This window comes from Arachis ipaensis, chromosome B10 (genome assembly GCF_059453495.1).
Source record: "Arachis ipaensis isolate K30076 ecotype BB chromosome B10, ASM5945349v1, whole genome shotgun sequence".
In the NCBI taxonomy this organism is placed as follows: domain Eukaryota; kingdom Viridiplantae; phylum Streptophyta; class Magnoliopsida; order Fabales; family Fabaceae; genus Arachis; species Arachis ipaensis.
The window spans coordinates 106,522,981-106,547,379 of NC_142435.1; the positions used below are offsets into that span (position 1 = coordinate 106,522,981).

Sequence of the window (24,399 nt, forward strand, 5' to 3'; positions counted from 1 at the left end):
TCATATATGTGATTATGAATATTGATGCCTTGATTGTGTGAAATATGAGAAATGCATGTTGTGATATATGCTTGATGGATGATTGAGGTTGAATTGATGGGTGGTACCATGTTGATGGTGAGTATGATATTGATTATGTATAATGATGGTTAATTGGAAATGGTATTATTGGAAATTGGGATGAGGAAGGATGTATGACATGATATTGTGTTTGTCCTTTAGCCATTTGATTGAGAAGTGTTAAAATGGTTGGATGTGGTTTTGGAAACCTTGGTAAAGTGTCAATGTGTGAGTTGAGGATGGCTTGTTGTTGATTTTGGTACATTTTGAATGATTTCAAAGAGAAGGGTTGAAATTGGCATGTTTGATTGATTTTGAAAAGAGTTGAAAGTGGCTTGTTTTGAAAATGGCACCTTGTGGTTTTGTATGAAAACATGGTTTTTGGGCATACTTTGACGGGACATAACTTGGACTACGGATCTCTGATTTGTGCCAAATCTGTTTGGAAATAAAATTGGATCCGGGATGTCCATGCCGTTCGAAGAACGGGTGAAAAACGATTTAAAATGAGGAAGTTATGTCCGTCGGAAGATTGGGGTTTGAATCTGTAAATTCTGCAGCTTTTAACTTAGAAAATTTTTAGCAGAATGACCCCTCGCGCGTAGGCGCACTTGGTGCGTACGCGCCGTTCTTCGAGAAAGCGCCATCCACGCGTGCGCGTACGCGTGGACCTGTTTTCATCCCAAAGTTGATTTTTGAGTTTTAAAAGCCAAATTTCATACTTCTAAGCCTCCGATCTCACCACTTATGTCTTAAATCATTATGATATGCCTAGCATGAGAAAAAGGGCTAGTGAATGTGGTAACTTGCGAGTGAAGCAAGGGAAAAATGAATGATCATTGAGGATCAAAGATGATTATGTGAGATGCGGAGAATGGCGGTGGAAGTGCTTGTTGTGCCATGGGCCGAAGGGCCGTAATTGTTAATGAATTGGCTGGTTATGGATTTAACCGTGAGCCGGATGGCTAGATTATTGCCGTGTTACGGCGGAGCCATGTTTATGGCCAAGTCTAAATGCATATATGATGTTGATTGAATTGTGAAGGTTTGCACTTCTACCATTGGAGATGAGGGTTTCCCTGGGTAGTAGCAATGGCTAGCCACCATGTGCTCCAGGTTGAGACTCGAAGCTCTTTTGACCCTATGTCGTAAGTGTGGCCGGGCACTGTGAAAGGCCCGGATGAGCTCGCCCCCATAAATATTCACCAGTGATGGTGATGGATAAATATTCACCAGTGAGGGTGATGGATATGGATCATGATTATGATCAAGTTTATGATGAGTATAACTCGAGTTGGGGATGCACGACAGAAGGACAGTCCAATGGCTAGCTACCAGGACTTGTCGGGTTGGCTCTATAACCGACAGATGATATCATCAGCCACTAGGGACAGGCATGCATCATAAGCATACTACATGAATTGTTTGAGATTGCCTATTTGACTGCATATTACTTGCTAATTGCCTAAATGCCTTATTTGTTCCTATTTGTAAATCTCTTGTCTGATATAACTGTGTTTGCTATATTATACTCCTGCTGGTTGTTGGGAGGTCTGAAGGAAGTAGAAAGGGAAGTATTAGTTAGACTGAAGGATCTTTAGTTAGTTGCCGCTTACGGTTTAGCTTGTTTATAAGCTTTGATATTTTCTGGAGGAAGTTCTAGGATTGCCTTCGGCTTTTCTCTATTATTATGTATTATATATGTGGAAGCTGTTACCGTACTGGGGACCTCTGGTTCTCACCCATGCGGATTTTGTGGTTTTCAGATGCAGGACGCGAGGCTTCTCGTTGAGGCATGCTGGGGACTTCTAGATTAGCGAAGATTCTTGTTCTCGGGACTCTATCTTGATTTATATATCTTGTTTAGATACTTTTATCTCCATTAAATAATACAAACTGTGATGACTCCTTCTAGAGGGGATTTTGGAGATTAGGTTTTCGGTATTTGTGTCCCTTTGGGTTTTCCTTGGGGTTTTCCTTATTTTATTATATGTATATATTGCTATGCTCGAACCGGTTACCTTCGCAGCCGGATTTTGAGTCTTGATATTCCTGTTTTTGATACTCTTTATATATATGATCTTGCGTTAGCTTATCCTTTGCTCGTTGTGTTAGTGATCGGAGTGTTGCGCTTTCGAGTTGCGGTTTTTGTTTACCCCTTTTTTTTACAAGGCTCCTAGTTATAATCAATCATTCATACTACTATACGTACTAAATTTTTGTTTTAGAGGTCGTAATACCTTGCCATCTCTGAATTATGACTTAAGCATAAGTCTCTGTATGGTAGGGTGTTACAGTCCCGCAGAGATCTCCGCCTCCTAGGAATTTTTGACACCCCTAAGTCGGATGCAGTCTCTTGGAATTCGTTTCAGGTGACATTACCGAATCAAAGATAAGTGGTTAATTTAATGATGTAGTTTATCTTTTTTGAGTGATGGGCCAAAGAAATGCACATAGATTGTTTTTTTTATAATTGGTTTGAGTTTGGATGTCCAATAAAATTTAAAAAAGCCTGAAAACATCAGAACTACAAAAGAAAAAAAATACTGGGTTAACCAAAAATAAAACCCACGAGCATCCAAATAGAAAAGCTAACGCTAGTGAAGGCATAAAAAAATAAATTCAAGTTATAAGAGCTCGATATAAAATATGCATTCCGTTTCTACCTTAGCTTTTTTATTGTTTTAGCTATATCGAATTATCGATCATGCTTTTTAGGATGTAAATGAATTAAAAGACTATCTCTAATTAATTTTAAGAAGCCAATAATTTATTCTATTTTATTATATAAATAGAAAAGATCACTCAATTAAAAAATGATAAGTTGTTTAAAAGGAATATTTTCTTTTGACAAACTAATTCTAAAGATTTTCTCAATATCACATTAACTATGTTGATATGAATAATAACTTTTTAGTAAAATATTTGTTTTACAAATTATATTCAAACACTGCTATAGTTAATTAAATATATGAAAGTATTTTTTATTAAAAAAATAGTTTAGCAAGAGAACAACTGGACGGCTGGACACATGAAAAAAAAGTATGAAACTAATGCTTCTGAATCATTACGATGGCAATTGGTTTGGCATTTAATTGAGTTGGAAAAGTAAAATTGGGGAATTTATGGCATAAATTATTAAAAACAGGAGTCACAATTTAATTGATCTTCTATTTATAATTCGAAGCTAATATTAAATATATGTTAATTAATAATATGTGATGAACTTTTTTGTTTATCCTATAAAGTTTTATTAGACTCTTAAATCTGACGAATTTTGTATTAAATATAGGATGTTATTACAACAAACAAGTTCAAAATATAAAAAAAAAACTTAGTTTTATGGTAAGTGGGCCAAAGGATGAGCTTTGTTCTTTTTGTGGACGACAATGTGGACCGTTAATGTCTGGTTTTTAAAATGGTAATGAAATTCTCAAAGTGCTGCAGTATTTTTTGTGTTTAATTCAGTTGTTATTTTGGAGGTGTTCCTCTATATGTCCGAATAGAAGTGATAGCAATGACCCAAAAAAAAAGTAACTAATATTTGTGATAGTCGATAATCGAAAAATAAAAATACAAAATATGAATATACTGAATTTTTGAAGTATAAATCTTGAAGTAAATATTTGTGGATGTAATTAATGATCATAATTAGAAGTGTTTATTTTATTTCAATTTGTTCAGGAAATGTTTATCTTTAATTTTTTTTCTTTATTAATTAGTATTTTTTTTGTACATTTAATTGTCATTAATTTATATAAATTAAAATGTATAACTTAAAAAAATAGATACATGTCTAAAAAATAAAAAAAATTAGAAAAAAATTTATGTTGCTTTAGGTTTTTTTTTTTTGTGTTGTCTTACATTTTTACTATAATTAAAAGATAGAGGTAAATTATTAAATATAATTCTGTAAAAAAAATTATAATGCTTAATGAATTATCATAATCACGTTTAGGCCTAGTTTGGGTAAATAGTTTAATTAAGTTACTTTTAGGGAAATAGTTTAAATAATAAATGACTATATTAAAAGTAGCTTGTAAATAAGTTATTTTGTGTTTGGATATTTCGTTCTAAAAGTGCTTGTTTTATAGAAATGTGATAAAAAGTAGTAGTACTATGAGGCAAGTCATTTTTTTAACTTCTCTATAAGCTCCTAAATAGCTTCTTAGAAAGCCGCAATTTAGTTTTGAAAATTGCGCCAGATATTAATACTACTACTTTTCATAAGTCAAAAGCTCAAAAAAGTTACTTTTAAAGCTTCCTAAACGGGCCCTTAGAGGTATTTACGTTATCTTCATATAATAAAAGTGATATACTTCAAAAAAATATTTATATATAATTTACTAACGAATATATGAGATATTTATCATAATTTTTATTTTTAATAAAGATATCATTGTATTAAAATGATGCAGTTCAAAGATGTATAAATGAAATTTTTATTAAAAAAAATTAGAAGATTGCAAATGCAGTTTTATTTTAATTGAATTCTTAGTATTTAGTTTTATTTTTACTTTTAGATAGAGTTTCAATATGTTTCAATTATATTATCTAATTTGACTAAAATTAAGGAAACATTAATTTATTTAATAAATAGTAAAATAAATGAATTTAATTTAAATTATTGTCTTATTATTTTCTATATCTAGAAATCAGCTTTTATGTATTTTGATTAATGGTTCTTAAAAGAATAACTATTTTATTTACTTATATTTTAAATTTTTTATAATATTTTCATAAAACTTGATTAATATGTTCTTCTTCATAATGTTTTTTGTTTTGAATTTTTTAACAACAATATATCTTAATTTTTGTCTTTCATCTTTATATTCATTGATTATACTATTTTTTTTACAATGTATTTTTATCAACATTTAAGTTGTTTATACATCACTTCTCGAATTATTATGATTTCACAAATTATAATATGTGGGGTAATTTACCTCTATAAACCATTTGCAAACCAATTTGACGTATACCCCCTGTTCATACTCTGATCCAACACTAAGGTCCAGGTCCAACTAGGATAAAAAGGCCCAAACTACAGATTGGCCTCCCCATGTAACCGACCTCCTCAGAAGAGGTCGGATTCAACACAGACTTCACTCCCAGGAAGTCGGGACCGAAGGTTAGCTGGCAGATATCACTTATTCAAATAAGTAACTGCTCCTAAAATCTCTCAACCCACTTCCTAGATTCATATCTCAACCTCCATAAGATAAAGGGACTGTTATCCTCCTTAAAAGGTGGAACTACTCGAATGGTGGTTATTGGTTCACCACTATAAATACACTAACACCCTCAGGTATCTTTAAGTTCCAATATTCTCTAAACCTGCTTAGACTCTTGCTAACTTAAGCATCGGAGCATCTTTGCAGGTATCACCCCCCATTCCTTCACACACGCTAATCGGACGGAGGCTCCCTGACGCAAATCTAGTCGGAGACTTCCTCGTTCAGACGATTGGGCCAACGCAACGAGTCCAGCCCACTAATCTCCGGTAACCCATCGTAACATCCCCCAAAGTAAAAATGGCTACGTGCAGGTCTCAATTTACATATATATATAAATCAAATTTATGGAGTTTGAATTACGTGTTTTCATAGTAAATCGATTCGAATTACTTGGATGCTATCTATGCTACTAAATCAAATGAAGGAGATTCTATTTGAGATGGATTGCTACTACGTGAGTATAAATCGAACCTTATTGCTTCGATTTAGCATGGACCATATAAATCAAAATTTATAATTTCAATTTAGTAGGGAATGACATAATTCGAATTCTTTGAATTTAAATTACTTTCAAATCACCATGTCAAGTAATTCATATCTTATAGTGGCGATTTACTACTTATTACCCTAATTCGAATTCAGTAAGTTAGATTCAGGGTAAATGGCAGTACTAAACCAGCTTGTATGACATTTTAGATGATTACGCCAAACAAAAAAATGAAATATGGATCAACCAAAAGCATGTGTCTATATAATTCGAATCAACCCCATTCGAACTAAAAAGCTTAGTAATTCGAATCAAACCTCTTCTAATTAGTGAGGGAGTTTGCAGTCTTAGTAGTTCGAATCAGACTGATTCGAATCATGTATGGGAAAGTTCGAATCAACCTGATTTGAATTATGCATAGCTAGTTCAAATCTTAGTGCTTGAGGAATTCAAATTAAAGGTTATTAATTAAGTTAATTACATAATTATAAAGTTATGAAGAATTTCTTAAGTAATAATGAATTATAAGATCACTATTGTCACCTATTACAAAATTTCAGAAACAATATGGGGGATAGTAAATCAATTCTATATAGATTATACATTAATTCTGTCAAAAAAAATAAATAATCAATACATTAGATATTATTATTTACGTAGTACTATAATACATATATTATCGATTATTAAGTTTATAATTAATTTTTAATCTAATTTTTTTAACTAAAATTTAACTGATCATATTTATTAAATGCTGAATATTTTGCATCTAACCCATTTTTTTATTGAAATTAAAAAAGGATGAATTGTTAATCAATTTTAAAATTAAATTTAAATTTGAGTAAGAAAATAAAAAAAAATATTTTAAATTTTATTTCACTAACCAAAATTAATTTGAATATAATAAATTACTTTGTACATCATATATATTGCAGGATAGTGTGGTCATTTGCTATTTTTTAATGGTAAATATTGTCAAATAAAATGGCATGAGAAATTAGAAGAAAATATATTTACAAGTTTAGGTTTTAGGATTATATTTTTCAATAGAATAAATTATATATCGAATAACAAAAGTTGTTATTGATTTCTCTTCACACTAACTAATACTGAACGATGGTGTTTCGGTACACCATGTTACCAAGATAAAAGTTTATTAAAAAATAGATTAAAAAAATTATGCATAAAAAATAATATTATAATATAATGTCATGTCCTCTTTAGTAATTATCTATCTAACAGCAAGTTTAACTAATGTTAGAAGAAACGATATTTACTTTATCAAAATAAATATTGGTATGGAGTTGCCAAACACAAAGCATGTTATCATATAGTGACTTCTACTCGAGATCAACATGAAAGAATCACTTTTATTCGCACTCCAGTTTGACAAACAACAATCCAAACACAGACTATGCTTCTGGGCTTACTCTGAGCGTCTATACATGCTAATTAGGATATCTGACTGATAAACGTGGACTGAATGCTCATGGGCATGTATTTGGAACTTTCAAACACTAGACTCGCGATATTGAGTCTGATCAATTTGGTATCACTTGTTTGGTGTGAACAAGAACAATGTCCGAAGGAACGACAACCGTCCAGATCCGAATTCAAAAGGGCAAACTAGTACCCAATCGGATGACTTAAGGTGCCCAAGATGCAATAAGTACCATCCAAACAGACCATCCAGTTTACGATTATGTGTATGTTAGAAGTGTGGAAAGTCAGGGCATGCATCTAGAAGTTGTCCACACAAGATTGGTCGGGATGCACCCGAATCGGATTTTTAGACCTGAGGTAATTATGAAGCAGCAGTTAAATTTCTAAGTTCGTTGTATACCATGAATGTGTAATATTCGTTCGTGCCGCATGACAAGTTTCAATAATCATAAAGTCCAAGTCAATGATTAGTCAAACACTATTAGTTGTTAAAACGGAGCAATACTTAATTAACTTATATGAGCGGTTAAGCTCTTGAAGGTTCAGGACGAAGGTACCACAGTAGAAGGAGGTTGGATTATATCTGAGGAATCAGGAGTCACTACAAGAAAAAGGCGCATTTGTAACAAAAAATATTGTTACAAAACGTCGAAATTTTGAAACAAAAGTTTTTTGTAACAAAAAAAAGGTCCATTGCAGTAAGTCTCGTTACAAAAAGTTTTTGTAACGAAAAATGGAATTGTTACAATTCAAAACCATATTTTGTAACAATTTTTTTTTATACAAAAAACCAGAAACCGTTACAAAAGTGGTAACAATTTTTTATCTTGAAGGTATTTTTCGTGACAGTCAATTTTTTTCCTATCAAAAAAATTTGTTACAAAATGTAACATGATTTTGTAACATATTTTTCTTTAGTTACGAAAGCAAATTAATTATTTTGTAACAACTTTTTTTTTATTACAAATTACATGCATAATTTACTAAATTATTTTTTAAATTAACTAATATATTAACAATGATAATAAGCAAGTTTACATGTATATAATATGCAAAAACATACATAAGTCAAACAAGATCTTTTTAGCTAAAATTGTCTTGAAACAAAATAACATTAGCTAGTGAGTACATTGATTAGTTCAACCAAAACATAAAAGTTCTAACATACAAAGTTCAACCAAAACATAAAAGTTCTAACATAGATTAGTGTCTCTATGCATCAAAACATTGTTGAGCCCTCAAAGTAGCATATGGTCACCATTTCAGCACTCCTGTAAATAAGAAAAACCGAAACAAAGAAGTTAGAAACAAGATATAACACTAATTATAATTTTTCCACTAAGTTTTATCCAAACTAATTATAATCTTTCCACTAAGTTTTATCCAAAATGTTTAGAAAAATATCGGCAGAACCTCCCCCAAAATTTGGATATTTCCACCGTCCACGGTTCCAACAAACACAATTTGAATCAACCAAGAATATTATGACAACAAGCTACAAAGTAATTACTTAACCAACTATGTCTTTAAAATGTCTCCTCATAACATACCTCCAATACTTCATCAAATTCAACTAGGCTCTTTCTTATGCTGAAGAAGAACTTTTTCTGCATTGATTTGCAACCCCAAGAGTTGTACATATGTGATGATTCCACTGTGTATCATGAAAGAAGAATTGTCATTATATGAGAAGATGAGTAAAAAAGCACAGGTTCAAACCTATACCTCATTGAAACATTCTATTCATAAAAACAATAGTTGTATTTGTTTCCATAAAGAGATCAGGCACCCAAAGTGCGTAAAATAGATCTCTCGCACGATGCTCTTCATACAAACGTAACATTATTAACACAGTTAGAAATGGAAGTTATAGAACATGGATAAACTATTACCTTTCCTCTTGCCTCCTCTTTGATCAATACTATTGGATGTCCCATTTGTTCCACGTATGTAGCTGCCAGTGGCACAGATATTGTGAACAGAAACACCAATTCCCCCTGCTGATTTGCTAATGACAGCACACTCCTTCAAAGTACCATATATTCCCTCTATACTATCATCTTTCATATATATAAGGAAGCAACTACTCAACTGTCAAGCATATAAAGATAGCCAATTAAATCAGGTCTCCAATGATCAATTCACCAACAGTGGGAAAAAATAAAACACAGGCTCACAAAAAGACAGGGAAAACCTTACTTGGCGTTGGCTCCTTTTTGCATGGTAAGTCAGGCGCGGATTTTTCTTAAGATGGGTGCACTTCCACCAATTCTTTGTTTGCTTCCAACAATGGATGTTATGCTCTAACTATTCCTAACACTATGAAAAAGCTGCTATAGGAAAAACATAAGACGAATTAAAACAAGAAAAAAGAACAGCTATAGAGGAAGAACAGCCGAGATGAACCAGAAACCAGCAACCAAGCGATGCACAGCAACTAGGGAACGACAACGCCGAGAACTACCAGGGAGGAAGAACAGCCGAAATGAACTAGACCAGTAGAGGCAGAGGACCAGGGACCAGAGGAGCAGAACAAGCAGAAGCAATTTCAGTAATTCAACAGAACAAAACAAAACAAAACAAAACAAAACAAAATAGAAGCAGTTTCAGTAATTCAACAGAACAACCAGCAAGGCAGCAACAATGAAATAAACAAGTCAACAACCAGCACCAATCCATCAAATAGCTTACCATACTAAAGTTCGAAACTGAATCAAGGAATAGCTTACCAAACCAAAGAGGTGAGACTAAATCGAGCAACCACAATAACAACACTTGCTGCAACAATGGAACGGCTCAGAGCAAGGGGGCAGCAGCGGAATGATGGCTCCGACGGTGGCGTACGACGGAGCAACTCACGATAAACAATCCCTGGCACAAACAATCTCAGCAACAACTCTTATAGTAACCAGGATTTTGACCGACAATGAGAAAAAACCAGAACAGGGCTAAAGCTTACCAAGGGGATCCAATGGTGGCAAAACGGCGACGGAGCACAGCTCCTTGAATGGCAGGAGAAGAGGCTCACAGTGGCGGTGACAAGTCGCGATGAGGGTGACGATGGCAGGCTCGCAGTAGACGCGACGCCTCTTCCTCTCTCCAGTTGGTTCTCCCTCGGCGTGGCGCTCTTCCTCTCGATGGCGATGCACACCTGCGACTCCATGGATGGCGACGGAGCTTCCACGGCACAACCCCCAACTCGCGACAGTGGCTGCGACGGTTGGACAGAACTCCCCTTCCTCGCGCAGCTCTCTCTCTCTCGACGTGACCCCCCTCTCGCGCGAACTCTCCTCTCGGTGGAACTGACGCGATGACGACCCAATAGTGGCGGTGACGGCTCGGTGGCCCCAGTGGCGCGACGAGGTTCGGCGGCCCCAGTGGCGACGGCGACGAGGCTCGGCGGCGGCGACGCGTGATGGCGGTGCGGACAGTTCCTCCCCCGACGCTCTCTTCCTCTCTCTCGGATCCCCCTCTGCTCTCATCCCTTTTCTTATTTCCATTTCTTCTTTCTTTCTGTTTCAGAGTGTGTATGTTGTGCTGCTGAAGGGGAAAGGTGAGGGTAGTGTTGAGATTTGGGGGGAGGTTGCAAGGCTGTTAGGGTTAGGTTAAAAGGGTTAGGATTTGTTTATTTAAAAATGATTTAGGAATTTAGGGTAAAATCAAATTAGAAATTAGGGTTAGGATTTTTTATTTGGGGATAGAATATTTATTTGAAATCTAAATAAATTTTAAAAAATTGCTTTTAAGAATATTATTACTTATTAATTTACTAGTTGGCTCTTAATTAAGTATTCTAATTTAAAATATCAATAATTTTAAATTTAAATAAATTTTTTAGTTTAATTATCAAATTTTAGTTTAGTTGCTTTTAATAAAATAGTTTATAAAAATAAAATTTTTAATGAATAAATAAATTAAAAATAATTTATAATAATATCTTTAATAATAATTATGTAAAAATATTATTTTTAACAAATATCATTTTATTATTAATTTATAAATTATTTTTAAATAAACACTAATTAAAATAAAATTGGAGATACTTAAATTAATTTTTTTTCATAAAATTTAAAGTATTGAATTTAAAAATCTCAAATATTTAAATTAAATTATATAAATTTTTTATATTTTTTTAACTACTAAAATTTTAAATTATAACTAAAAAATTATTCTGTTTAAATGACTTATTATTTATCTTTTAAAAGAATTTTAAACTTAAAATATCATTAATTTGACTTAAATATTTTTAGTAAAATAAATTTTTGAATATAAAATCTTAAATAAAATAATAAATCATAAATAACTCATTATGTTAATTTTTAAAAATTCAAAGTCTTACATTTAATATGTTAAAATTAAATTTTTTATTAGTTGCAAAAAAATCTTTGAATTTTGTGACAAATAAATAATTTGTTACAAAAATATTGTATTTTGTGACAAATTAATTTTTTGTTACAAAATATTTAGACCTGATGGTTTCAGTGGCTAAGAGAAGGGGGGGTTGAATCTTAGCCCCTTTTTCGCTTGCTAACACTTGCTGGATTCAGAGGAGACTTTTCTGTTTTTAGCTTGTCCCTAGCCACGAGACATTTTCATTTTGTCTCGTCACTTGGCACGAGACATTTTTAGTTTTTGCTCCTGTGCAGTAGAAAACAGAAATGGAGTAGGAAAGAAGGAATATTACACCCAGATATATCCTGGTTCGGCTGCTAAGTGCAGTGCAGCCTACATCCAGTCTCCATCACAACAATGATGGAATTTCACTATAATCAAACAGATTACAAACTGTAAAGTGCTAACCCAACTTACAAGGGGATTCCTACAGAATCATGAAACACAACATAGATGAACAAAGGAACTCTAAGACATCTATGGCTTTTTCTTTTAATTTTGCACTCTCTGCCTTTTTCCGCTCTATGGCTTTTTCATTACAAACCTCACTGTTTGCCTTTTTCCATGAGACTCAAGACATGACAAAATTAAACAGAAAAATACAAAATAGAACACATTGAAGGAGAAGAGAAAACTGTTAGCTCAGGTAGCTCTGAGAACTCTGTGCCTTGCACTCTCAAATTTTCTCCTTACTTCAAACAGTGGCTGTCCACCCTTAATATAGAAGAGGGGAGCCTCCACTTATTGAAGCCAAAACTGAACTAACTTCTTCCTCCTTCAACAAAACCGGTTCGGCCACAAAGAGAGAGAAGAGATAACCATGCATTAACCAACATGCAATTACCTCTAGTCCTTTCTTGATCATCACTCTTCATCAATCCGAGCTCTTCATCCTTGGCTTGCTCTCCAAGATGAAATTCTGGCCCTTGATGCTTCATGATGATGATGACTTCATCTGCTTCAATCTCTGCCTTCAACCATCACTTCGCCACTCTAGCTACTCCCTGTGGTGGTTGAGCAGAATCAAAGACAAGCCATGCTTCAAGAATCTCCTCCAGCTGGCCGGATCTTCTTCTTCCATTTTTGAGCATGAAAGACTCAAGATAACCTCACCAAATCTAACCATATTTGGTGAATATCTTAGCCACAGCTCATTTTTATTTTAGTATGTTTTCTTGCCATCATTGTGATGGTCTTTAGGCTTGTTTTTTCTTCCTTTCGGTAGCTCATTTTTGCTTCCATGGCTGCCAATATTTTGTGAGTAATAACCGAAGAGAGAAAGAGATGTGAGAGAGAAGAAAGAGAAATTGAACATTAACTAATGTAATTTGATAAAGCAAAAAAGTGTTCACTTCCCTTTACTGAGTAATGTGTAACTCAATGATGCACATCAAATCAAAGTCACTCATATTCTCTCTCATAGTTCCCATGCAATAAATGGCAATTGAATGAATTTTGGAATCCATCACATGTTTGAATCCTTGGATCCGTTGAAAGCAATTTTGCTTTCTTTCTTCTTTGGTTTCGGATCATGCATGAGGAACTTTCATAAAGTTGGGCTTGATTGCAACAATATTTGATCTTGGCCCAATAATAACATTTGCTTTCTTGATAAAATTTGGAACATGCATAAAGCAAATGAAAAGCATGTAACACACTTGGGCTTAGAGCAATAAGAATCATTTTGGCCCAAGTAACATAAAATTAAATCAGCCATATTCAACATATATTTTTTAAAACCAAAGGTTGAGACTAGTTGGGCTTGCTCCAGAAATTTATTTTCGGCCCAAACTGAACCTGCATTGCAAAAATTAATTTAATCAATTTAAATTTAATATCAATAATTTTTGCAACTGGTTTTATTAATAATGTTTGATCATCACTTAATTGGAGATAGAGTTTTCCAAACTCATCAAGACCTTTTGAAACAAATAGATATTTTGTTACAAAATATTTTGAATTTTTGCAACAATATAATCTTTTGTTACAAAACATTATAATATTTTGCAACAAAACAACAATTCGATACGAAAACCAATATAATTTGTAACAAAAGAAATCACGTTGTTACAAAATATTGAAATGTTTTGTAACAAATTTTTTTGTTGTTACAAAATATTCTTATTTTGTAACAATAACTAATTATTGTTGCCAAAAAACCATAATTTGTAACAATTTTAAATTTGATACAAATTTTTTGTTACAAATGCTCCATTTTCTTGTAGTGAGTGTTGAGAGCTACGCAAAGTTATTGTTTAGGACCCAATGACAGTGAGCCACAAGGATGAGAAATGGGACGGACTTAACTTTTAATTGCTGGATATTTAAAAGGTGAGTGAAGTGAAGACCAAGTCCCTATACGAGAGAACTTTCGGGACAGTTTCTGAAAGCGTACCAGAATTTCCATCTTAGAGAAAGTGAGATTGTAGTAGATTTAGTGCCAGAGGCCAGATTAACTTTGATTTCACCATGATAAAAGGCACATTATAATCAAGATTTTGAAGGCAGTTGAAGGAAGTTGCAGAAAAGAAAGCCATTCGGCCTAGTGTTTCCCTGTGGGAGGTACTGCTTATGTAAAGTGAAGAGGGAAGACAGCAACAGGAATCCCCACGCGAGATGTTAGTAGAGCTGGACATATTAGCCAATCGTCCTCTTCAAATATTAGCTAAGACTTCTTTGACTCTATATGCCGTATTCTTCCTACCAAAGATCCTTGATTCGAACTATTTTCTTGAGATGCACCTAGGTTCCGAAACCCTTTACATTCCATTATTCCAGTAAAGCTCTGTTTGACCGTATACAAGATTTTCTTTCTGACTTCTCACGAACATCGTTCATACTGTTCATTTGTCTTTCGATCTTAATGCTTTTTTGGAAATCAGCTCGAGCTTATATTAATATCGCGTATGAGTCTTAGCTGTAACCATCGAGACGTTGATGTCCTTAGGGCGATACTTTTCGACGCAGTTGATGAAGCATGTAAGTATGCAACATTAAGAGGAGTTGTGGAGCTTTGATTCCCTATCGACCATAATACGTATGAGTAAGTTAGCGCACTAGAGTGCACCGTCTATATGGATGCATAAATGCGAAAAAGGTTGTTGCTCTTTCAGAATCTATGTGTTAAAGATGCACTCGGTACCCCGAGCAGGCGAAGGGAGCTTCCAAAAGACAAATGAAGGATTAACCTCAGTGCCAGTAATCATGATAACCGAACTTAAATAACAATTCGGAATTATTGTGTTGCATTATCAAGGGGATTAGGATGTCCGCAAATACAACACCATGAAGTGGTATCAGACGCCTGAACAGGAAATCTCTGAGTATTGATTAGATGATCAAAGAAAAAGAACTATTAAGTAAGTCAAGGTCTTAACGTTAAGAAGTGGATAAAGGTGTCAAACTGAATCCATTACAAATTACAAGAAATTATAAGGTCGAGAATTAAATTTGAATCAATTTAAAAATTAAAAATTTATAATAAAATCATAGGTGAAAAAATTAAAAAAAAAGTGTTCGATTTTCTTGAGATTCCAGTTGGGCACTCATATCAGTTTGATTTACATCATTTTAGATTTTTAAACAAAATTAAATAAAAAATATTTTTTATTTTTATTAAATTATAACGACATTTTAGTGAAATTAGTGAGTTGATATTTATTTTATTTTCAAAAAATCTGATGTTGAGGTGGAAAATAAATTCTTCATCACTATATGTTATTTGTCTATAATTTTTTACGTATCGATACGTATAAATTTATCATCATACCGTATCAAACACCTAAACTTATTAGCGATATGCCTACTCAAAATCTAAAGATAAGAGTCTTCTGCATAAATAACCGTGTGAAGGTTATCTTATTTCCTATGAGCTATTAACACAATAATTAAATACACATGTTATTAATAATATTTAAACCGATAATTTAAAGTAAGATACTCTGCGTAATCGATAGTAATTTTGTTGCCAAAGTAAATTATTTCATCTCACATATTCCACAAAAAAACAAATCTAGTAACATGTTCAATTAGGAGACTTCTTTAAAAATAGTTACTTATTTATTAATGTGCGATAGTACTCTTTTTTAGTATTTTTAGTAATAAGATTATTATTGAACGAATTGTTGATCCTTGTTTTGGGCCAAAGATAGCACAAAAACTAGAGAACTATAATAATCATGGTAACGAAGGAGTATGTCGAGCGAACATCTCCATGTGCTAAGAATTTGTCTTTATTTTCAGTTAAAAATTTAGTATAACTTCGTATAGAAATAGATATATACAATAATTTTTCACTAACCATATTGATTATATTACTGTTAAAACCAAATAACATTATCCCTTAAACATAACTATTATCACTCATGCTTATGCAGCCGTATCTTTAAAATTATCCTTTAAGTTTTCTTTTTAAAACCAAAAATTTATACACAACAAAAATTTCATGTTCGTAAAGTTCTCTTTAAAAATTCATTTCCGTCTAAAATAATTTAAAAAATCATATCTCAGTAGGCGGGAAAACATAAAACTTATTTAATGTGGAAATAAAAATTGAATATTGACTTTAATGGGGACCATTTGTTTTGACTCATGCGGTCTTCAAGGAGTTACTCTGCATGAACAATGTTGCTTCGGGGCCACGCTTTTGCAAGAGTCACGTCAGTGTCACAAATATACATGAAAGATTTGACATGGACAGTAGCCTAACATAATGGGGGCATCTAACTAGTCATTTTAGTATGAGGGAGAAATAATTCCATGGTTACATTAAGTTGTGAGAGTTTGCCACCGAGGTTGTGGGCCTAGCAAAGGAGTCACCACAAATTTTCTTTGCTCGAAAGTCACATAGAGGAGAGAAGTCTTTGCTGTGGTTTTCTTGTTCTTCTTGGTGGGTTAGGGAGGATGGGGTTCCCCTTTTATGCGGTTAAGGTTGGCAAAATACCTGGTATTTACACTTCGTGGGTTCGTTGCAAGGCACAGGTCGACGGTGTTAGCAACGCTATTTTCAAGGGTTTCCGATCTCGCGAGGAAGCACGGAGATGGCTTCACACCCGTGAAGAGATACTTGTGGAGACATTTTCCCCCGGGGGCAGTGATCGTGTGTTCAATCGGGTGATGGACTTCATCGCGGAGAGACAACTCTCTCCTCACGCATGTCCTGTCTCCTTTGGGGAGTCGTCACAGCCGGAGACGGGTGTTAAAAGGTAATATTTCTAATCATATGGGGCTGGTTTGTGTGCGTGGTGTGAAATTTGAAGTTCCTTATCTGTGTGTGGTGCTTTGTCCTTGTATGAAGGGGTGCGTGGCAGGCGGACGACTTCCTCTATGTTGAGAATATGGAAATGTTATTGGCACGAGTGTGTACTTCACTTGGTGTTGGGCATCCCCTATTTTATCGAAGAGAAACCAGTGCGCCGGACAAGGGTCCACTAGTGGGGTTCGCCATGGTTCTTCCTGCAAATCTTCTAGGCTTAGCCATAACAGCTGAAGGTGAGCTAAGCACGTCTGAGGAGGATGCTCGGGAGGATGCTGCGTTTCAAGGGATTGAAGGGGTGTTAAACGCGACGGGAAAGAAGATACTAGACTATAACTACCGCGTGGTCATGCGTGTTCAGAGGCAGCTTCAGGACTTACGCAGTCAAAGCGCATACAGGGATCGTGACCGCATATATCAACTTGAGATAGAGAATGCAACTTTGAAGGCTCAGGTTGTCCTGTTCAACAACATGTTAATATGAGAGCGTCTTCAAGTGTCATAGCTAAACTTGTATCCGTACGGACACTTTGCAGGTAGACTTATTGTGGCTTAACCGTAATATTTTATTGAATTGGTTACGTGAGGGTTTTAGACAGATAGTTACATCTGTTGCCAAGCATATAAATTGGTTCTAGTGTATTGTCCCTGGATTCAGGCTCACATATTTTAATTTTTTAATTTAGGCTCAACCCTGTCAAATAGTTCCGCTTGGTTTTGTTCTTTTCATGGGGTTAGGGTCAGAGGAAAGTGTGTAAATTTAAAGTTTTCGTCACTGATCAAGGTCTTCAGCAGCATGGGCCCGGATGCTAGAGCTTTTTGGTTGGGAGTAGTCCAATCAATGTTAGGGTTAATTGTACTTTGCCACTCTACTTGGACGAAAAACTGATTGACCTTTAAAGTTGGTGTTAACGCGTTATGATCTGTGTTATTATTGTTGTCCAAAAAAATAACTTATATAAAAAATTAACTATCGGTAATCAACAACATTTAAGGAAAAATTACTCCAAATGTTACTTAGAGTTGATTTAACTATTAAATAGGATTTTTAATAGTTAAATATGGTTTAGGACGTTTACCTTTTTTTTTAAATATTTAAGACATTTAAAAAGGAAGGACCAATTCCTGTGATCACTATATCAGTAATTAATTTTTTTATTTATTTTTCATATTTTTATGTTAATAAGTTTCATTTCATTCGAAGTATTGGTAATTTTCTTTATTTTTCATTATTTTGATTTACGTGATCTTTAACATGTTTTCTTCCGTTAATCCGATAAAAAAGGATGAAAGAACACGAAAATAAAACAACAAAAAAATTAACTAAATAACTAATGAAAATCATTAGAATTTTCAAAAAAATCAAAATTATTAATGCAAAGAATACAAAAAAATGGTTGAAAAAATATATGATAATTAACTTATCTATTTATAAAAAGATTTGGTCATTCTTCTGATGTGTTATAAATATGACAGTGAAAAATTAGTTCGTCTTAATAATTTTGGTATTAAAAATCCGTTTCCATGAATAAAATTTCCTAGCCGTCTTTAAGAGTAATTTATCTAGAATATAACCAGTACAAAGTTGGAACCAAATACAATAACAAAATTAAGATTATTGACAGTATTTAAAAAGAGTACTAACAGGTGGTGTATGAACATGATATTTTTAACATCCTGAATAAATAATACTATGTATTTAAAAAGGCATACATAAAAAGTTGTCGACCTTTACATTTTATTTAAAAAGGCATACGTAAATATATATTAGTGTTCTATTTTTTTCATATTGGATTACTTACATCTAATAGTGATTCTCACTACTACTGTCCGAAAAACATTTATTTTATCAAAATAAGTTTGAGTACAAAATTGTCAAACATAAAATCAACTTGGTATAAACTCACTAATACCTCATATTAATTCCTACAAATTATCTTTTATTCCAGCTCCGCTTTGACATGCCTCAACCGTGAACACATACATGGTTGGTAGTTATGTATCTGACATAAATCTCAAAAACAGGGTATGGAAGTTTAATGGGCTAGGGTTTGCGAAGGCCATGGCCCGAAAGGGTGTTACTGGACAAGTTAGACCTATAAAGGTTCAAGTCCCAAAAAAAAAAAGACCTATAAAGGTTGGTGCTGGTTATGCATGTTCGACACCGCAATAAAGCCTTTCTCGCCTACGTTAATGTAGCCTTTTCATAGTATCTTGATGGAGAAGCCAAAGGGTGGAAAGGGTGGAGCCGGATCTACTCCGAGCAAGACCTCGGAGAACGAAGCCGCGCGAGGTGCATCGGGGTTGGACAAGTACGTTCTCTATCAAAGTTGTAGCCTCATTTTGATTTCATGTATAGCATGAATCTATGTGACCTTATACTGAAGGCCACTGACTATCTTGTTTTGTTTTTTTTTTTTAAATCTTCCTTCTTTTAGGGAGGTCCATACGGATGCTAGTGAGAATGTGACCTCGTCTGAGGATCGGGTTCTGCAACTGCTCGGGTCCATCCGTCAGGTATGACTACAAACCTATTATGCACTATTGAATGTCATTAACATGGTGGAATCTGGTCCGGTGATCTTTCAAGTCTTTGTTTCCTTTTTTACAGCATTTGGAAAAGGATAAAGCAACTCAGAGTGCAGTGGTGCGGATTTAGAACGACCAAATACAGTCTCTGGACGAAGTTGTTGCCAGTCATGCCAAGGCTATTGAATTGCTTTCGCAGTCTATGCCGACGGGAGCGAAGAGCAAGCCAGCCGTTGAGATGAACGTCGGTGGCAACCCAGGATCGAAGACCGTCCGTGGACAAAAAGCGGCATCTGTGGCGCATAAGCGGGTTTCGTTACAGTCAACAACCAAGATTCCTCTTCAGGCCATTTCAAATCCAAGCTGAAGTATTCCCACCCTAAAGGTAACGAGGACAGAAGTTGGACATTTTGCACGCCATACAATTCCAGAACACTATTTTTTAACTTTGTGGTAATTTTTTTATTCATCTGATGCAAGCACCCGTTTCTGCCACAGAGGAAGCTGGAATTCAGTAACGATGACGGGTCTGACGGAATGGAAGACATTCAGCAGAATGGGCCGGGGACACCCTTCACATACTACACGCACATTGGCCATTACATGGATGGCGGAGAGATCTCCAAGGTAAGACATTCCGAAAGTCACTTCTACGCAATCAACGGGTGATGTACGGTAGTGACATTGTATAACTTTTTTCCTTGTAACAGTGCATGGACATGTTGTTCCCACCTCCAGAAGGGATGGAATTTGGGGGCCTGGATCTTGCGGTAGCAGCGTACATTTTCGGTAAAGACCTCCTAGCTAGGTTGGTCGGCACCGTTTTCAGTGACGAAAAATTAAAAATTTGTTTCCTGCATTGTGTCTACAATTTTAGGCCTCACCTTGATGTGGCACCTATTGCCTTTGGTTACCCGATTATGATGTTCATTGTCTTCCATGCAGTGAGGTGCTCGTTCCTGATGAACACTGCCCCCTCACTAGAGGGTCTCTACATACACTGTGTCCCGGACAGCAAGTGATGGATGACGTAAGGCCCCCATGCAAGGTGATTACCTATTATATGTTGCTACTTGTATGACATGCGAATGTGTAACGGTCGTAGGTGCTTAGCTTAACCGCTGTGATGTGCACTAGGAGCATCACCGCAGAGTCGTCTTTGAAGCGTTGGTGGCTTCCTACTAGATTCTCGGTCAGTACCTGTAAATCTAATTTCCTTCTGTGATCTGAAGTAGATTGTTTTAGTTGTCTGGGTCCTGGAATACCAAATCTAATTGCACTGAGTCCCGGCCACCATTGTCCACAAACCCTGGAGTACATTAAGAAGAAGTTCATGGGGTTGGCGGACAATTTATTCAAGGTAGTTTCTTAACCGTATTCATGGAATCCAGAGTCGGATAAACAGTAATGGTTAATCATTCATGAACCCGTGTTGTTTTTTTCCGGGCTACTCCAATAGATGTACGTGCCGATGCACAAGGATAATCACTGGTACCTCAGGATCATCGATCTCGTGAGTTCCGAACTTGTGTACTTAGACTCTCTGAAGGTTGGTATGGAGACAAAGGCCCGCAAGGATCAAATGCGATATGTGGTAATGCATGGTTTCTTATTCTTTCATTGTGATAATCTGCCTTGCTAAACGAATGTAACATAAAAACTTGTACCGGGTGCGTAGGCATTTTTCCTGGAGAATATGCTTGCTGGTCGTAGTTTCTACGACTATAAGGTCAACTGCATCTTTCCAAAGCCTTCTACCTTTGATGTCGTGCAACCTGAAATAGGCCAAAAGGATGAAAGATCGTGCATGACGGCATCAAATTTAATTTTATCATGGCTGTCATTTACCTAAGATATTTAACATCACATTGTGTCTAAACGATTGCAGGAACGATTGCAGAGTCTGGGTGGCGCAGTGGATGATCTAGTCCCATCTGTGGTGAAATTACAACATACAGGTAACATAAAAAATGCACTTAATTTGACTTGTGCCCACGACACGATAGTTCCAATTTGCAATAATTCGTCCTTGATCTGCCTCCACTGAAACCAGGTCATCAACGCAACGACTCGAATGCGACTAGCTCTGGACCTTGTAATGGGGAGGCATAACGCACTACGAACGGATATAGGACGCATGGCCGTTGATAACTGGGATGCGAGGTGCCGTCGATCAGTAAGAAAAGCAAGGAAGCACGTACGGGATTCGTCCAGTAAAGCCGCACCGACTGAGTAGGCCGTGTCAACGGAACAGAAACCAGTGACACACTCTTCGAATGGCTTTTAACGCTTTCCATTCGTCGCATTTTGTTCATCCTGGAGAGGTCAACCATTGACTGCCATCTGCTGCACCTGTGGTTTGCTGATAAGAGCATACTGTGTTTTGTTGAACTGACAAGTTAAGTACTGGGTGCCTCTTTTGAATTAAGTAGATCATGCTCAGTAACCATCCCCGCCACTGATCATGTAGATCGTTAAGTTGTAGTATTTTAGTTCGGGGACTTCCATTTGATATTTTTGGAAGTATTGGCTACATGTGCGTGCTTGTTGTTACGCACAGGAAAATAGTGACTCTGTTATGGCGTGGAATTTGATTTTGTAAGGCCCGTCATGTGTTTGTGTAAATAATATTATGAATGAACAAGTTTTACTATTTGTGTCTACAGTTTGGGCTCGTAAGCCATTTTCACCATGTTTTATTGTGTGTCTGCTAAGTACTTTAACGCAAAAAAACATTAGATTATTGAGTTTCGGTAAATGCTTTAGCAGTTCACATAATGGACTAACGCCCAAATATACTTATATGTAAGCTGAATAGCAACAGCAACATGTAGGAGTTTGATTTCAGATAACATCTTCGAACGAAAAGCCACAATTGGGGTATAGCCCAAAGGAAAAAAAACGAAACAAAATGACCAAGATAGCATTGGGAATTATAGCTGCATAGTATCTCCCTGTACCGTCAGACTTTCCTACCACTAAAGGCAAACAAAATGGTCTTGCACCTCAATCTTCAAGCATTTTGTTGAACATTTTCGTACACTCCTTTAGTTCCTTGTTCTCCTATTCCAACGCCCGTACATGCTTCGAATGAGAGTCGACAGCTATGTTCTTCTCTTCCTCTATATGCAGCATCCTCCTGTAGTTGAAATCCAAAATCTCATACCCGGTGATAGCTAGAATCTTGTCCAACATCAGGGAGGATGCTTGTTGCCTGGCATCACGGTCTTCGTTACAGACAGGACCCTCGGCATGGACATTCATAAATCTAGCACAGTTCGGCATGAACACAGAATACCGGAAGCGGACATCTCCAAGCGCGTTGTTGGCCTTTCTCAGAATGAAGGCCGGGGACCTTACGCGCAGATTTGCACACACCCTCAGGAGCATCAGCTCCATGTCCTCTTCGTAGATGTAGGTGGCGTCACCGGTTGGGAGTCCATCCGCGATAGTTACCCTTGCAAGAGAAGAGGTAAAAATGTGTGCAGGATGGACATGTAATAAGGGTGTGTCGTGTACCCAGGGTTAATGTAATAAGGTGTTGGCTATAGTTATCGAGTTACGTACCACTTATTTTCGTCAAGTGATCCCTATGACCTCCTGTCTGGAAACCGCTTGAACCTGCATCCATGGCACAATGTAACGAAGTCTTGTTTCTTTTCTTGGGATATCAATAGTAGTGAGATGCATATGTAGTTATAGAAATAACAAAGTCACAAGGATAAAGTGCATATTTCCAGTCAGCCGCGTGCCCTTCTGCAAACCCAACGCATACCTAACTTTACCTACTCTGCATACATCTTTTCGATGACTCTCCTAGCAGAATTTTGGCTATAATCTCACTATTGATACGACGCTTGTCGTCTGATTTTGTAAAGATCGATGCACCCATGACATCACTGGGGCTGACTATAACTCCATCCAAATAACAGTACTCCTGGGCTGTGAGAAAAAATTGCATTTCCAATGGAAGCATTATTCCTTTTATTGGGAGACGAAAAAGTGGCCCAATTCAGGTTACTTGCTAGCAGGTCCATGCCTTATCCAAAAGATCACGTTACCGACTCTTATCTAAAAGCTTTGAGTGGTTTCTAAGGGTTACTGTTGAAAATATATTTCTTTTAGTTGTCGCATCGTAGCTGTTGAAAAATGAATAATTTAATACATGTGTTACCTGTTTAAGAGGTTCACCGTAATCGTGTGGGGTATAATGGTGTTGTATCATTTTTTTTTTCAAAAAGAATTCGCAGTTATGTAGATTAAAGAATAAATTGTTGGTCTTTTGTAAATAAATTTTTATCCGTGTTGAATTAGATATGCCATATAATATTTTAAGCTTTCTTATTAAAAGTGATGTAAAAATTGTGTAATATCAGCAGGTTCACTAAATTTACCGTGTGTAAACAGTGCGGTTAATGTGAGTTAAACTTAAATTTCTGGTTGCGAACCGGTACAAGAAGGTCATGGCGCGATTCTTGATGGAGTATGGGCTTCGAGTTAATAAAACGGTTGACACCGGGGCAGCAAGTGCCCAAACGTTGGGGATGGATGGCAATGGGATGAGCTCGTTAGCCAAACGATCAGGATAAAATAGCTGGAGGTGCTACGATGGTAGGTTGTGGACGGCCATGGAAACTAGGCATAACTTGCTGCCTCTTCATTGGGCCGGGATGATCAGGTGGGAACTAGGTCAGGCTTCCTGTGGTTTTCGGTTCGGGTCATCATCGTTGGGCTAAGCTTAGCCAAACACCCAAAAGACAATTTAAAGTGAGAGCAGAAAGTTGTAAGCACCTGAGTAAAGGATACATAACCTAACCCTAATTCAGGACAAGCCGATTCAAAAATCTCGAACCCTTCATCCTTACCAAACCCTCCGGTATCCATGGTAAGCCGTCACACCTATGTTCTCGGTTTCATGTGTCTCACAAAGTGAAATATAAAGTTGATACTCTTTTTGCCTTGGTGTGATATAATAGATGGTCCAAACTTAGCTGAAT

General features: G+C 35.8%; 1 protein-coding gene across 1 annotated transcript; it reads right to left on the bottom strand.

The window, feature by feature from the left end:
* Positions 1-9,605: 9,605 nt before the first annotated feature.
* LOC110268212 (uncharacterized) lies at positions 9,606-10,727 on the bottom strand. Its single transcript, XM_088501638.1, has 3 exons — positions 10,187-10,727; positions 9,957-10,098; positions 9,606-9,717 (listed from the first exon to the last, which is right to left on the bottom strand). The coding sequence occupies exons 1-3, from the start codon at positions 10,725-10,727 to the stop codon at positions 9,606-9,608; spliced, it is 795 nt and encodes a 264-aa protein (XP_088357764.1).
* Between the last annotated feature and the right edge of the window lie 13,672 nt (positions 10,728-24,399).

Excerpts from the sequence above, each read along its gene's own strand:
- LOC110268212 (XM_088501638.1), bottom strand. The coding sequence starts at position 10,727 with ATGGAAATAAGAAAAGGGATGAGAGCAGAGGGGGATCCGAGAGAGAGG. Across the intron at positions 10,099-10,186 it reads GCCACCATTGGATCCCCTTG|GGATTGTTTATCGTGAGTTG; the intron begins GTAAGCTTTAGC and ends TGTTTGTGCCAG. Across the intron at positions 9,718-9,956 it reads AGTCTCACCTCTTTGGTTTG|TTCATTTCGGCTGTTCTTCC; the intron begins GTAAGCTATTCC and ends CTACTGGTCTAG.